The sequence below is a fragment of the Anopheles gambiae genome, chromosome 2 (assembly GCF_943734735.2).
Source record: "Anopheles gambiae chromosome 2, idAnoGambNW_F1_1, whole genome shotgun sequence".
Lineage (NCBI taxonomy): Eukaryota > Metazoa > Arthropoda > Insecta > Diptera > Culicidae > Anopheles > Anopheles gambiae.
Window position 1 is genome coordinate 102,822,268 of NC_064601.1, and position 17,649 is coordinate 102,839,916.

The 17,649-nt window shown below is 45.2% G+C and overlaps 1 protein-coding gene across 1 annotated transcript in view; it reads left to right on the forward strand.

The window, feature by feature from the left end:
- The window catches only part of LOC1277135 (LIM/homeobox protein Awh), a 29,739-nt gene that overhangs the window by 3,468 nt on the left and 8,622 nt on the right, over positions 1-17,649 (forward strand). Inside the window, exon 2 of the mRNA XM_061646790.1 lies at positions 16,375-16,556. Within this exon, the coding sequence (XP_061502774.1) occupies positions 16,375-16,556 (182 nt within the window). The remainder of the gene's footprint in view (positions 1-16,374; positions 16,557-17,649) is intronic.

The window sequence follows — 17,649 nt, forward strand, 5'->3', positions numbered from 1 at the left end:
ATCGTTCGACACAGATTTTCTCCAAGGAAGCATGTTCTTAGGTTTAAATACTTTCATATGATATGTGTATTTGTAGGCTTCTGTATTTTTTAGACTAACACATCTGCAAGCCAATAAATGTCAAACGCAATCCATCGTACACCAGCAAGAGTTCGAAAAGAAACGTGTTGCCTGGTAGCGTAGGACACAAAAACCCGATCAAATCGCCGAGATTTAGGGTGGGACGATAATTACCGCATCCGCTCGGACACAAAAGTGTTCCGATTTTATGACCCTCTAGAAGGTACAGAGTGTCACGGGAACTTGTCATCCGTACACGATTTTACAGTGGTCCACTGGGACGGAGGACGTCACCACCACCGAAGATCGACCATAATAGTAGAAGTCCACAAGCGCGCGCACACACACACACGCTGACTTTCTAGCAGTAGCACGATGATGATCATGCTCAAACACCTTCCCAAACAGGCGCCTCTCAGGTGGCGAGAAGTTGGCGGCACACTCGAACCGACCACAACAAAAAAAAAAGCAGAGTGGGAAAGAAAAGAAGACAGTTCCAAAAGCGCCGTGAAGACGGCAGTGTTTGGAAACTTGAAACCTTCATCTGTCTTCTGCCGGTGGAACGTGTTTGGTGCGATGCAAAGCACGGAGTTTATGTGCGGGGTGAGCGGGCAGGTTCGGTTGGCAGATGAGCCTTCGTAGCTCGAGTGGCGGCGGCAACTTGCGCGTCACGCAACGCGTACCCACTCGATGTCCGATAGGGCTCCCCGGTCCTTCGGTGGCAGGATCCCGTTTTTGGGTTGGTTGGATGGAAAACAAATCTGTTACCGATACGGCCACTCGAAATCGCGGGATCTGTCTTTGCGCGCAGTGCACCCTTCTGTGAAGCCCCCCTTTCCTATACATCGCGCAGCCACTTGCAGGAGGAACGACGCACGAACGAATTAACTTGTTAGACTTACCCGAGCGAATGAAGATGTTCCGTGGTTGCGTGGTGGTTAGCGATGAGCCTTCTAATGTTGCCGCCAACAGTTTGAAGCACCAGTGCTGTACTTGAGTGAGCGTCGAAAGGGGTTGTTGAAATGGTTTCGCACTTCAGTGCGTTCCGAGCGAAGGCAGGGGCGCGGGTACAGTGAACGCAATGGGTTTTCTGACACAAGTGCCAAACGGGGCAGTAGTTCCCTGTGCGCTTCGAGGACTTTGGCCCGTGAACTCACTTCTCTACAGGGCTGGGAAGGTGCAGGGGAAATTGAAATATCCATCACACTTTGTTGTGCGGTGCCGCTTCGGGATGTGGCTGAAAGTTTGTTTACTTTTACGGGAGTACTTTTTCGAGCTACAGACATCTTGTTCAACCCTTCCCTTCTGAACGGGCTGGTGGGATACGAAGCGAATAAAGATACATCAGGTTTCTATTTCAAGATGTCCGCCAATGGTCACTACGTCGCTGTAGCGAATGATTTGATTTTGTTGTTGTTTACTTTAACATTGTTATGCTGACATTTGACATCTGTCATTGGAAAGCGGCATCTTTCAATGGTGCTTGTAGAGGCTGTGCCGTTTGTTGTGCAAATAGAAGCTGTATCAAGGCTGGATCGTGCTGGCAAACGCTAGAGGATCGTTGCAATTGGTACAAGAAGAGATTTATAATCAAAATATAAGATTTAAACTCCGTAAGTAGATATTTCAACATTAATTTAACTTCTTACAATGAAACAAAGTACTTAAAAAGGAAGGTTCTAGAGAAACCCAGAATAATTGAGACACAATTTTCTTCTAAAACGATCAAATTATATCTCCAAACTGTGTAGAAGTTTCCGCATCCAAACACTTCTACTTCACGCCACAATTGGATTCCATTTTCAAACCATCTCCAATGCTCGCCGCGCGTTAACTTTGGCATTACAAAAGAAAAATCACCCGCGTCGAATTGTCTTACTAACTCAATTCGACTTCGCGCGGCCCTCATAATCCTGGACAATCGCTTGGTTTTTTTCGTAATCTTCACCTGATCGTCGCTCCCTCCCGAACCATAACCGTAATCATCGATCATCGATAGACGCAATGGACGCTCCGTCCACACGCTAAACTCCGCAAGCAAAAGTGCCAATGCATGAGCCAACGCATCCGTGGCAGGAAAAACAATGGAGTGGAATTTTTCACATCACAAATCGAGAAAGTATCGAACCGCGGGTTTGGTGCGCCCTGGTCGAGCTGTGCACTTCACACACGATTATGAAGTATGAAATTGTGGATTAGGGCATGAGAAATTGGAAAAATTATTCACCACACCAGACGGATTCGGTGCGCCGGCGGCGCGCTGCAAGGTGGTTTGGGGCCACCTTTTCCTATGGGCGAAGGTCGGACGCAAGCAGTGTGTTACGCAGAGAAAAAACAAAAGCGCTGGCCGATGCTGCCCGTCCACCAGTACATAAATTATTAATGATCCAGGGCTAATGTTGAAATATTTTCTATGAAATTTTAATGCCTTCTCAATCACGTCTCACGGGGTCGTCGCCGGGCTGTCGACAGGCTGTGGTGGCGGAAAGGGAAGCGAAGAATAGATGCCCTCAAGTCCTCACGTGGAAGGTAAATCGACACGGATTAGTTGGGATGGTATCTTTCGGTTTGCTCCATGTTTAGCTCCGATCAACCGTATGGACAGGTTGTTTTATGTTCGCGTTTCAACACCGGGGTCTAAAGATCTGACGATCCCGAGTTTTGGGGAGATGTTGAAGAAGTATTGGTAAGCAACACACACGATCACTTATTATCCTGCGATCGTTTGCGCGCAATTCTAGCGAGCCAGCATAATCGGATCACGGGGGCCGAAACAAACAACAAGGAACCACATGTGGTCTTTTAGGACACAGAATGCCTTCTTCAAATTGAGGACCTCTCCGATGGCACAAGAAGCCCAAACACACAAACTGACCGGTTGGTCGGTTTTATTTGTTTTGAACCTTTCTGCGTTCCCTCGTTTTTCCGAAAAAGTAGCCCACTTTATTAAATGCTCGTTTAGATGCGATAAATTGGAAAAAAAATCCTGTGATGGCACCGTTGGAAATATACCTTTATGTTACACAAGACTCCGCCCGACAGCTGGTTTGACAGGAGGCAAACATTTTTGGCACGCTCACCGGACGACACCCGTCGAGCTTGGAGTGCAGATTTTCACACTAATTTTCCAACACCGTCCCAGTGCTGTTGCCGTAAATAACCGACAGCGGTTGCCGAAAAACAATGCAACCGTTGATAATAATAAAGGCAGGAAAAAAAACCCTCACACCCGGATAGGGATGGGACATTTGTCACAGCTTTGCCAACCAGGGCACCAGGTGTCCAATTGACTGCTGTGTCGTGCTGTCCGTTTCGGCCCATCCACGACGATAAAGAAGAAAGCAGAAGCAATTGTCGGTATCGGGGCTTTACCGGGGCTTTGCGTCACTCATCTGGCCCAATGATGATGATGATGTTGATGATGCACCCAATTAAAAGCCCTCAACCCGGAAGGGAACTGCGGTACGGTGTGTTTTGTTGTCATTTGTTTCACGAGTGATTGTCGGTTGCGTCCTTACCGAGGTAATGTCAAGGGTTTGACACAGCAGGGAGCAGGGAACATTTTTTTGTTGGTTTTTAACTATAACGCGGAATCATTTGGTGTAGACTGAAGCATCTGTAGATGTAGGGCGTGATGTTACTGACAATAGATGTTACAGAATGATGTTGGAAAGATCGCTTAGTTATTATTAAATGTGTGTCAATCAGTGAAGCTTTAAACGACACAACTACAGGCGAAAGTAAAATGCGGAAATAACTCTGATCTGTTAATATTAAACTTCAGTAGTGGGCTTTATCGACGTTAAAGTAATTCAAGATTTTCCAGATTAATCTTTTAAACATTTGAAACACATTCCACACCTCCATCTTCCGTATAGCAAAGGAATCTTCGCACCTAGGGACAACCGCCAAGCTTCCCCATCCGAAGCAGAAAAGACACAATGACACGAGCCTGGCTTGTTTCCCAGTTTCCCCTTTTACTTTCCCCGAGGTGTACATCTATCCCAGTGTTAATGACCACTACCGGGAGAGTGTGTGCGCAGAAGTGCAGCACAAAAAAGGATAATCTCCCTTTGCGGGATTAAGATTAATGTCTAACCCTGACTTTGCGTATTAAGCATAAGCGTAGCCAAAGGAGATCGGTTCGTCATTGTTGCCCGGTGTTATTTATTGGCATCGAAACACACCGAGCCCGATGCTCTGGCCACACTTCTCCGGGAGGGAGGTTTGGGTTCTCGGTTACACCGTTCGCTTGCGTTCAATAGTGGAAATCATTGCAACATCGTCGAATGGCGTCGCTGAGGGCTTATCCATTTGCATATTGACTGGATGATCTTTCCTCGCTACACTCCCAGCCAAGAAGAAGAGGTCACAAACACACTCACACGAATCCAGACACACGTCGTCGTGAGTTATGGAGTTGACTTTGATGGATAGTTAACTGTATGCAGCAAATGGAAGCAGTTAAACGGTGCAATGGTGGATTTGCAAAAATGACACTTTGTAGGATGATTGTCTTGTGTCTGAATGTGCCCTAAACAATGCGTAGCTAGTACAGTTTGCAACAGCGTTTTAGTGGCCCGATTTGATTGACCTTTTTAAAAGCAGAACCATTGTGCTTGATACATGTGTAAGATACACTTATCTCCGATAGGTAAATTAAGCCATAACCTTCGCCAATAACACCGATCAACAGTAGTAAGAGATACGTCCCGAGCCTAATGAAGATACGTTCAATCACATCTATCGCTATGCATAATGCATGCGCTTCCATAATGCATTCAAAACCCGCCCAGACTGTCTCTATCCGTCTATCCGGCCCACCATCAAGCCCATTTATCGTGCGGTGTATTACTAGCTCTTCCGTAGGCTGCGGTGCATGGTGTGGCAGCAGCGACGCGACAAGTTTAAATTAAGTGACAATGCGTTCGACTGACGTTTAGTCGATGTTTAATCCCGCGCGCTCTCACTCTCTCTCTTACTCCTTTCCATGTGCTTTACTATTTCCCCCAGCCTTCCAACCAATCGTTAGACGTCGTGTTGGCGCGTGTTTGAAAGCAGCAGTAGAATACTGCCGTAGCTGTAAACAAGCGACTACGTTTGTCACCTTCCCGCACGCCCGCTTGCTGTCTCGCTGAGCGTACGGCCTCGGAGGGCAAAGGAAATGGAAGGGCAACACTCCGTTGTCAATAATAAGATTTTAATCGGATTACACGCTTTTAAAGCTCATGCGTTTCACTTTTTCCCTTACCGTTTGCTCGATGGTTTGTGTCTGTTCGAGTCGAGTTTCGATCGTGCGTTCCTCGCTGCGGTATTTCGGTATTTTTAAAGCGATGTTGTGAAACGGGTGTCGCTAGGAAACAGTGGGAAAGAACCCGGCAAGAACGGTATCTAGCTTGACATCATACTTAAGCTATTATAGTCGGCTCAGTGATGATCGGGCTTGGGAGTCGGGTCGAATCCGGACCGAAGGGATCACTGCTGATCCTTTGCTGATCCATTTCGCCAGGTCGATCGCAAAAGTCGAGTGGAATGTTGTTGAATGAGGCTCCAAGCTTTTGAACTTTGGAGAAGCAAAAAAAAGGAAATACAATAAAGGTTGACAATTGAAATTCAAGAAGCGGCTACACATGTGTCGTTTGTCTTTCGGTTCCTTTTTTTTGTTTGTTTAAGGCACCTTACCTTTGTAATCCTGCGTTTCTGCAACATCTGTAAGATAAATGGAAGGAAAATAATGAATTGATCTATTAAGCTTGAACTTCCTGATGCTTTGGAGAACGAAATGGGAATTAAAAATTTCGTTTATAAAAAAAGGAGCTTCAATCCAACCAAGATGGAATATTATTACATCTTTACGCGATATTAATGATATTGAGTTTGACAGGTGAATTGAATAAAATGCTCATAACACACTTTACTCTTCATGTGAATGTCAAATTTCACTCATTTCTCTTCCCGTTAATGACAGCTGTTAATAAACGACACGCCGCTCTCGTGTTGATGCCAATGGTCATGTAAGCCCAACGGCCGACGAAGCAAAATCCTTGCAAAATCTCATTCACAATATTAAGGGTCGAAGGGATGGCAGTGCAAAAAAAAATACACACACACATACACTTTCCAAACAGTTCGATTTCGTGCTTCACCGTGACTTACCACGGATTACCATGAGCCTCTGTCGGGTCCACTTCAATCCCTTAAGTTCGGTCCTGTTTGCACTTTCGATTTGTTGTGCGATGTTTGAACAGGCGTTGTGTTGCTTTTTTGTTTTGTTCCTAAAAGTCGGCATACGAGCAAAGTCCACCGGATTGCCTTGTGGAACGAGAACGAATACTGTTGCCAACCTCTGGGATACACTCTCACTGACCCAAAAAGTGCCAAAAACTTGTGAACCGGTGTCAAAAACGACACCTTTTTGACGGTTGGCTATCTCTATCTCTCTCTCTCTCTCTTTGTGCTGTGTCTCACGGTTTGGTCAAGCGGCGTGTGACTGTACGATCCCGGACAACCAGCAGGTCAACACCGGAAGACTTATGTAGGATTCCACCGTATGGCTTAAGTCTCTGCTCCCGGAACTGTACCACACGAACCACCAGATAATGCTGCATGTGAGCGATCTCATCCTGTATTCCTCTTGTTTTTTCCCCTCTATTATTTTTGCTTCCAAAACAAAACAAAAACCACATTTTAGTGACCTTACGGGGGTCATCGAGCTCCAGTCCCGTTTGGTAGGAATCTTGGGACTGACGCCTCCCCAGCATAGGTAGTTGAGGGATGCGAACGCAACCGGCTAACCGGTAACTTATGATTTATGACGGGACTATGCCAAAATTTGTATACCTTTAGGAACCTCACTCTAAAGGGGGTTTTCATCTCCTACTCTTTTTTTTTTTGGGTGGATCGCAGCTCTACCTCCAGAATCCCCATCTCCTACCGCTAAACCTTCCGCTAAAGCGTGGTGTTGTGCCAAAGCCCCTGCCCGCCGAAGGAATGGGAGAAGATATGATACCTCCAATAAATATGTTTCATAAATCCCGCAACCCGAGCCCGAAAGACAAAACGGTTCCCGACGGCAGGGTGTCCCGGGTGATTCGGTGTTTTTTTCTTCTTCTTCTTCTTCTGCTGGTTGTGCGGTTCGGAGAGAATGGAGCGGGTGGGACCATAAATTTGAAACCTGTTCGATTCTTGTTTCGTTGGTGGTGCTGCTGCTGTTGCTGCTTCCCACCAAAACGAACGGCTTTATGATCTGTCTTTCTCTCTCTCTCTCTCTCACTCTCTTGCTCGCAGTGTAGGATCTCCCATTTTAATGTGACTCAGCTCATAACGTTGCATCGGAAGAGTCCCAGTTCGAGCCGGCGAGCAGGAGCAATAAGATCCTTGATCTGGTAAAGGATTTATTTTATTTCCGTACGCTCGTACGATTTGTATCACTTTTCATCGCATTTTTTTGGGCTTTACTTTTTTATGAGCAAGCAAGTTCAACCGCTTATCGGTTTTATAGCGGGTCAGTTGCCTTAAATCAATGACCCACTGGTGGTTAAACGGTGGTAACCCAGATGGTCACAAGAAATCTAGGGAAAAGAATGTTACAACAATAACCAGAAAAAAACCCTGTCAACCTGCCACAGAGATACTAAGTCAACAAGATTAAATGCCTCGCACTAGGTTGGGTCTAGAGGATAGAGGCCGGCAACAGAACCCTTTTTTACCCCGACCCAAGCGTTCCCGTCGCTTCAGGGAGGTTGGACTGTTTTAAATATTCCGTCATAAAGCAAAGCACCTTCAGCCTCCAGTGTCCAGTGTCAGACGCGCGCGCGCGTGTTTGTGTATTATTTTATTTGACTCAAAGTTTGGTGGATAATTTATGGCTTTATTTCGGGCCGGTCTGCCTGCACCCCCCGTTTGCCTCAAACGGATCTACCTTGTTTAAGGAACTTTCGGATCATTTTTCAAAAAACACATCTTTGTGGGGTTAAATGGTGTACGATTGCTGCATTCAAGGGAATCGCTAACGTCGCTACATCCCTAACTGACGTTCTGTTGAAGGTTGAGAGTTGTTGTGTTTTTTCCGTTGATCTGTGGAATCCATAACGATCCATAACGCTGCGATCGATCCACGGCTCCGCTGAAACAGCAAACAGTGCGAACGGAATGTATAACACGAAGCGGATTAACTCATAAAGCAATAAAGTGCAGTTGAATGTCTTCCTTCCTTCCCCTCATGTGCCATAGGAATGGCGACGAGACCAAAGGCTAGTTATGAGAACAAAAAGTTGGATTTGGAGCCGTTTTATGAACGACATAAAACTTTGCATACACACACACGCACACGAGCGCAGGGTCTGTTACAATGCTGAATGTAAATCGGCAACCATGGCAACTCTTCCCGTCAAGGTCAGGCGCATCTTTTATGGCACACGGAATCGACGCGGAAGATGTGATTGGTATTGGAGCAGGTTTCGGTGGCTGCAGTGGACCGCGGGACCGCGCAATAAACGGTGCAGCATCTCCTGTTCGACGTACAAAATGTCTAAAATGTTATTAGGCGCTAAGCTGCTTAAGCGCTGTCCGCCACCGTGTGTAACGCAGTTGTTACACGCAGGGCTTTACAAAGAATTCATATTCATAGTGCCGGATTTAAATGGGAGATTGTTTTACGGGGCAATTAAATCGCAGGCTACTTTATGGCTGTTGACGGTGGGTAACAAAAATTCCCAATACCATTTGTAAACAGTTTATAGTCATTTTGTATGCTCGTGTGTGCTAGAATGTAATAATAGAAAATTAATAATCGAAATGTGACTGTTTCTTTCTTGTATGACATCGAGCTTTCCTTGTAATTCCGGGCGTTCTTTTGATCGCCGAACAAGCAACTGTCAAACAAGGCTAGTTTGCGTACAAATGACAAGCTGATCGTAAACTGATCGGTGTAGGCTACTGACAAGCGTTGAGTTTGAGGTTTCGTGCTTCCAAATCGGATTCGGCTACATCCTACCAAAGTCGGCATAGCTTGCCTCTATTAGACACTGGAGCCACCGGAGCCACCAGCCAATAAACATTCGCATCCTCCAAATGCTGGGTCGTAAATCAGTAAAATCATAAATTGATCAATTCCTTCACACGGTGCTGCGCCGGGACCGTATCGAATCGAATTGCGCTACGATCGCCACACAACTATTGAGATGCTAATATGGATGGATTTATCACCCGACGCGTCGTCGGCCACCGGCCAGGCCAGCCGCACACAGGTCATGCCAGCTCGCGGTGACGGTATCGGCTTCTTGGTAACCGGTTCAAATCCGGGGGGAGGCCAAGGTAGGCCAAGGTTAGCGAACCAAAGCCGGTCGTCTTCGCCTAGGCAGCACAGCTCAATCGTTCTCGCGGCTTTCGCGAAAACGGATCGAAAGGAATCAAAACGCAAATCGGTGCCGTATCTCAAGTTCTCACTTCAACGGTTGTTCGGCTGGACGCGAATGCGGGCGGTTTGATTTCCAATAATGCGCACGAGGGCTCAGCTGCAGCCAGTCCGGGTCGGGATCGCCCGGTTTTATGGCCTCGTGTCCCGGGGAGATGCCGCTCGATTTGAATAATATTTCCACCCAGAAAAATATGAAACCGATTATCATTCGGATGGTTTTTGTATACGCATCGTGGCTTATCTTTATTTCGAGACCGAACCGATACGCGATCGATGCAGGGTGACCGAAAGGGGACGGCACAAGGTGGAAGGTGTTTTTGGGAATGGGAAGGCTCTCCCCTAGTGATGTCAGCCGCTAAGATCTGAGAGGTTGAAGCTTTTCTGCTTCGCGTTCGCGTTGATGGGAAGATTTTCGATGGCAGTTTTGGTAGGGAACAGGCAGCCAGATTGGGTACTGCAATGGGACCTGTCAGACGAGCTTAGTACGATCATATGATCGAGCAAGATGCGTTTATGATGGGGACTTTAGTTGTGCTTTGGTTGTGTCTACAGTGGAACCGATAGGGATACTCGATGGCCAAACTGAGGACTTCATTTAATTGAAGTTTATATTAGTTCAGTACAAGGTACAGGGTAACACTAATCGCATACCTGTGTTAAATATTTAAATAAATGATAGATGTAAAAGTTGATAAGTAATGACAATTTAAAGCAAACCTACAGCCTTGAATTTAGGGTATAAGTAGTACATTTTAATAAAAAAAATAATATGAAAGATAAAAAAAGAAACAAAAAAACTATTCTTAAAGACAAAAACAAAACTATTCAATAAGAGTAGAAAACCACTCAAAACACCGAACGAGCGTTTTAAAATTTAGCCCCCAATTTATCCCATCTGAACACCAAATAGGTCCATTGTGGTCATCAAAAAACACTGCGCTGTAAAGGATTACATGCCGATGTGACGCGCCAGTTCGATCGAATTGAATCTAAAAAAAAAACAAGACAAGAAGAAACCACCGCGACCCGATCGTTCAGGTCCGGAACGGTACCGACAGGCGGCAAACCAGCGCACGGCATCGGCACACGGTATCGGGGCAGAAGATATTATCTAAATTTATCGGTAATCGTCACAATAACTTGCCCCGATGGTTCATAACTGTCACGGGACAAGGTGTAGAAAGCCGACCGGTAAATAAACGCGGTCGGGGGTCTACTACCCCACCTCGGGACCAGGCGTCCCGACGGGTGAATCGGTCTCGGACAGATTGGTGAGCGTTATTAAAACATAAACGGTCACTGTGTCCGCGTGTCTGCGTCCCCAAGCTAGCGTGTGCGGTGATGGTTACAGGCGGCCACGAAGGAACATCCCCGTTTGATGCAATGCAAACGTGTTTCGATTGTCTCGCGTTTGCGGTGCTGGATGCGAGGATGCTGTTTGTGAGAATGGTGAAAGACGTTTTATTTCTTCTCTCAAGCGGCCCAAAAAAGTCGATCGGGTGGTTGGGTTGAATCTCCTCGCTCTTGCAACTTCTGAAGCTAATAAAGTATTTCACGCACTATTCTACTAAAACTGCAATAACTGAAAAAGAAATAGAGAGTCTATGGGGAGATGTGAAAAATCGAACACAAATTTGTTGCAATCAGGACGCCATTTATTCACCGAAATCGTGGTCATAGTCCCCGAAACGCTTAACCTTCTCTTCTGCGACCAACCAACCGTCCCTTTCCCGTGGGGCAAACCGTTCGATTGAGAGCTCGAGTGATTCGAGTTTTACGCTTTACGATATTGATCGCTCAGCATGTAACGCCATTGTTTGCTGGAGGGTGCCCGCTGGTGTGCAGAGGTTAAAACCCTGCGGGATGAAATCCCACCAAGCGGACGTTGTAGGATGAGTTAATTCACGGCACTGTTTTGTGCGGTGGGGGCGATTGATAATCCACTAAATTGTTTCTATATTCCAGAAAGCTCCGAAAAGGGAAGCGATCAAGATGAAAAATATCGGCGACGAAGTCATCAGTTGGCAAAGTGTGTGGCAAGTGTGTGGCGTATTAGAGAGACGAAGGGGCCGTGGAGTAGGTGCCGTTGGCTTAGATGCTCTTCCGAGCTCTGCTTGCTGTTGACAGGTGACAGAACGATGTTTTACCTGTTGCTAGGACACACCACCAAGGCGTACTGAGAATGTGTGGGAAACGGTTATGAATGTTTATGAAGTATTTGAAAGTACCGTTTGACAGGTTGTTTTAATATAAATTTTTTATGGAATTTTATCTACATATTTATGTGTGTGCTTGTAAAAAATTGTTGTAGTAACGAACAAATGAACCTTTATAAATCAGTGCAAGCATAACATTCATTGTAATCATTAGAAAACGTAAAAGCGAGCTAAAGGTTTACTACTGTTTTGCAATTGCACGCAACAACGAAAGTGCTCTGCTGAAGATGATTGATGAACAGGGAACGTCCTACCTGGTTTTAGAAAATGAGTTTAGAAATTACTCAATAACCACAGCAGCAGGGGCATGCCAACCCCTTTTTAGCAACCCGTGCTTCATGCGCCACTTGGCCACCCCGAGTGGCCCTGTTTTCACTTCGCGCGTCGAGGATCCCCATTTGTGGTGCCGCTAAGCAATGGGTAACCGTAACGGTAGCAAATGGGTCGTTTTTTGAAACAAAAAATATAAAAAATATGAAAAATAAAAACACACTAAGAAGAGCCACAGTCAAAAAAAGCGCCTCAAAACAATGAGAGCCGCCTCGGTTCGGTAGCCGACAGAAACCTCCGTGGCACAACCCGTTTTTATGATGTGTGCCGGCCCCAAAATTGTCTGTGGCGTCTGTGCGCATCGATTAGTGGTAATTAAGTAAATCTTGCCCCGATGCGCTTAGTTTCACGGCACATTTCGACCCCGCGTTCGGTGACTTTGAGTCCCCTCTTGCCTCTCTTAAACTTTGCTTCTGGCTTCCGTTGTACGTTCGCGCCTAAACGAAAAAAAAAAACGGTCTCCCCGCGTGCGCATCAGAAAACTCCAGAAGCTGATCCAATGCGCGAGACCATACTTGACGCGGTAGCGCCCCGTAGCCCTGAAGATCATTAGCGGCTGCAGATGGGGCCGCACGTACGTAACAGCTTTGCTGGAACGGGGTGGCAGGGTTGCGATTACTGGCGCCCTCGGTTTGCAGTAATCGGTTCGATGATAATGGCTCGACGCTATTCGGTATCTGACGTACTACGCATTTGACTACGTCCGACACGTAACATCCTTCACGGTGGAGAGTGTGTTTCGAATGGTTAGCTTTAACAATAATCGCCGAATGTTGTTCTGTGTGGAGCTGAAGCGATTAATCAATTTTTAGTGACATCCAAGAGAAGTGGTCCTGGTGCTGAGGCGCTCACTTTCAAGGAGAACGGTAGATTAAATGGAACATAGGAGCTTATGTTTTGAATATTTTAAATGCTGGAGATTGAGTGAATTATTTAGAAACGAGACTTATTGAACGTTTTCATCAATTCAACAATGATTTGGATCTTCGATTGCAATGCTGTCTAAGGGTTTAATACCTCAGGGTTTTACCTGAGAATAGTACTTAACGTAACAGTGACGAAACAACGCGATATCATGTGATCTTGAATGTCACATTTTAAAGCAAATAGTAGATTTAAATGTTTAGAATCCTAGAATAATGAATTACTTATGGTTTATCACAAATAGAATGTGTTTTATTATGAAAAATACTGTCCAATCATACAGTGTGAGTGAGTAATGATGAAAATGGATAGTTTTTTTTAATTGCACTCAAGAAAGCAGCATTTAGACCCGCAACAAGACACCAAATTGAACACTTAAACCAACATCTTCATTGCTTGAAAACAGTGAAATAAAACCTTTAACCAACATCCTCCCAGTTCGATAGATCATCTTTGCTGCTAGTTTTTTTAATGCCTCGCACCCTTAACTATCCATCCATTCCTGCTCCTCCAACGGCAATACAGTGTGGCCCTGTTGTTCCAAACCCCCAAATACGAACGCTGCCGATGGCACCTGATCGATTAGAGAAAGGAGCGAGCGAGCGAGTGAGCCACCCCGCGGTGAGGCGTCCTCGTCAGCCGGGCGCCTCAATATGTACGATCGCCTCATCACTCAATGAATCATCTGGCTCCGGCTCCGGGAAGCCGTGGGTCTAAAACGGTGTCCTCGGAGCGTGGGAGGGGTAGAGAGGGGCCGGTGTGTGAACGTGACAAGTACGACGACAGTTTTATTGCTCCCTGTCGCTGAGATTTATCTGATTACATTAGTGACCGTTTGTTGTTGGTGGTGGCTTGCGTGTCGCCATATTTCCGTTTGTGTTGTGTGCATTTTTTGTCGTTGTTGGTGTGCTCAGGGGGATGCTGTTTGGTTTTTGGCAGACCGATCGATGGCCACCCTCGATTTCGAAGAGGCATCTGGAGGAAAACGATAAACCAAACTAAACAAAAAACACAAAACAAAAAAACACATACAGTTGACCATTAAAGCTGTCGAACATGTCAATAAAATGTTTTTTTGCTTTTGTATCTCTCCTCCTGTGGACACAACCACGAGGGAAGAAGTCTTTAGCGTTTGCTGCTTTTGTTTTTGTGCCCAGTTTAGTGTCGTGTGCAGGAGCTGCTTCTTGTAAGGAGATTATTATTTCGTTCCTGGTGTTTGTCGCTTTCTGCGCGTTGGTTGCTTTATGCTTGTTGGGCTCGTTGCGGGAGGCTCCTAAGGAAGACATCAGGGTTGTAATGTGATCGCTTATCATTTTATGGTGTCGCGTGTAGTGGGGTTTGAAGATTTTGAAATGCGGAAATTGACTTGCGCTATTTTGCGGTTTTGCTTGTTGCTGGAAAGGTTTGTTTTCGATGATAGATTGGCAAAACTCCTAGCTGGCAGGGAGCGTTTTTGTTGAAAATGTCAAATCGTTTGCGTCGAATGAGGTGCCGACAGATTGCCATTTTTCATCGTGCCTTTCTCTTCCACGCGATGACCGCGATGGATTTGGTTGAGTAAGAAATAAAAAGTGATATCGACCGCCTGTTGGAAATGTTTGGCTGCAGGTTGTTGCGTTTTTTATGTTGAAGATAAAGTATCATAACTACATTAAGGATAAAATGTATCTCAAGTAGATGTAATATTTTGTAGAAAAATTGTTTATTTTCGATTGATAACGAATTTTACCTCTTCACCAATTATTTCATTTCGCTTATGTGATAAATCAGTTGGAAAGATCCTTCCAAAAGCAAATTTCAAAACTCTAGATATGATTTAGGCTTTTTCAATTCATTTTAGTCTTATGTATATAAAGTATGTAATTATGCCAATTATACAATATTCTAAAAACAGTCTATTTAGGATTTTAATTTTTTTGAAATTTTTATTTAAATTACTTCAAATGTATCTCACACATCTTTACAGAAATGTATTTAAACATAAATTTATTTTGCATTGAAATTTCCTGTATTCACCCAATATTAAACCGTTAAAACAATACCATAACGCATTACTGTTCCCAACACAAACAAACCAACCACCACACAACATTTTTCCACCTCAAGAGGCATGATAAAGACAAGCATATGTTTGCTCCATTCCCCTCGTTACAAAACGCCCGCTTGCCACAGTAAAAACCAACAAACAGTCCTAACGTCCTAAGGGAATCACTGCACCAAAAAGTCGGAAGTCCCTTTTAACGGCTCTTTAACAACCACTTCAACCGTGCGGCAGCGTGATCGACCACATTTCGGCTCGAGCACATGATAATAAATAATAAATTTGTTCGTGAATATGTTTCTGCCGGGTAACGCGGTTCCCGAGAGTGCGGGAAAATTAGTTCCGACCCGGTACGGCACGATGGCACTGCGGCAGCTGCTAATGTGCGTATGACAGTGCAATTTTTGCCAATGGGGGTAGGAAACAATAACACAAATGGATGATGCGTATCACCCCTCCTTTGGGGGAAAAATAGGGACAATATTTCTGTCTTTTTTTTAACTGTTGGTAGAGCATCTATCAGTGCATACCATAAGTTTTGGTGTTCGCAAGCATGGTATAAGTGACTGCATTACGATGGGATGCTCGTTAAATAGAGGGTGAGTGAGTGAGACGCTACACCAGCCGTTGCCACAAAAGTCAACCGCAGCGGAACACATGGCGCTTGGTGGCGTCATTGTCACTCACGGTGAAGAGGGAAAAGCGCCATTTGTAAGCTCTCGTAGCAAGCGAATAGAGTGAACCGCCACAAGACAGTGATTGAAAAGGAAGGTCCGGTTTTTGCAAAACGTTATCCGATCGGTTATGATTTGCATCGGTGTGACTTTTCTGCGAGACAAACACAGTTTGCTTTTCTTAGGAAGCTAATTAACGCAAGACGAGTTTGTAGTAGCGCGTCCCTTCCTTTTGTCCCAACATGATACATACAAAAGGACAAAAAACGGATCCGCTTCCGTTTTGAGAGGTATACTCGGTTCCTGTTGAATGTGCAGTCGATTCCCCTTGTTCAAGAAACGGTCAAAAAGGAAAGATGTCTGATTAGCTTGGAAGTGAGATTTCCAACACGATGTTCCCGTTTTTAGGGTCGACTTTCCGAGGAGCAAAACGATCGTACACCATTTCGCAATCGATTGATGATTGTCGATAAATTGAACCCTCCGTTCGGTATCGATCGTTTCTTTGGAGGGAAAAAACAATTTTAAACAAAAATACTGCCAACGATCCTTCATCCTTATCCCATATCCTTACTCACCAAGGCAAAGAATACACACAATGGTTCGGCTAATTTTGCGTGCTCCCTGCGCTCGTCGCCCTCGTCGGTTTGTGGTAAGATAGTTATTTATTTTTCTTCTTTTTATTCTCTGCGTGTGTGTGTGTCATTGCAGACAGAGCTGCGAATATGCACCGCCTGCGGGGAACCGATCGCCGATAAGTACCTTTTCGATATCGATGGCTGTGCCTGGCACGGATCCTGCCTGCGCTGTTCCGTCTGTCTGACGCTGCTCGAACGGCAACCGTCGTGCTACTTTCGCGACCGACAAGTCTACTGCCGGACGGATTACATCAAGTAAGTAGTGATCGAAACAGTGATGCCGGGTTGGTTATAACTTGTAAATTATTAAATTTTTCAGTTAAAGAAGAAGTACAATTTTTGAGAAAGAAAGACATTTCTCTGTATTAGCAAACCATATAAATGTAAATTAAATTGTTAAATATTCATTGTGCATAGCTCCATGCAAATCCACTCACGTGGGTGGGCTTTCTAGCAAATGGAGCAATATTAAATGTACTTTAATCATGTCATCAATTGCCCTAAACATTCCAATTATCCGGAAGAACACGCTAGGAACGATACATTTCCAACCAAATCCATCTGCAAACCCATCCGCTTACCAGTGTACCACACGCACATCTCACTTACCCAAACCCTGATCCCTATTAGATGCGAATGATTTATGTACCACGGCACACCGATCGGCCAAAACAGGCAACAGCGAAAAAAAACCCCTCTAACCCCGGGTCCATGTCGTGTCTGGCGAACGTAAAGTCTTGTTTACATATAATTAAGATCTAACCCGTTGAGAATTAAAATATTACACTCACGCTCCACCCGGCCGAATCATGATCGCGGGAGCATGGGAAGGCAACCGAAATCAGAGTTTACGTGTGTATCGGGCAGCAAAAAGCCACCAAAACCCTCCATCAACATACAACACCAGCACACAGCCGAATGAAAGGAAAGCGAGTGTGATCATGGGGCGGGCAAGGAAATGGCATTAGAGAGACATTAATAATCATAAGAAAGATCGATGCTTCCAGCGAGGCTGTCAATCATTCCGAAACGCTCCGTGCGTACTAACGGGGAACCTTTGCGATCATATTTCACATCCAAAATTGATCGAAGCAGTATGGGAGCGACAGGGAGACGAAGGACAAAAACGCACACCTAAATAGCCTTCTTTCTGCCTGGTTTGCCTGGCCGATACAGATTCTGTCCAAGCAAGCCGGTTGTTGTTTGTCTCTGGGTGATTCGATCGGTTCGAAACGAGGTCCGAAAGTGAGATATTTCTATCAATAACTCAAACATCACACAATGGCTGAAGTGGCTTCGTGTGCGCACCAAGGAGAGAGAGAGAGAGTCAGAAAGGAGAGGAAAAAAT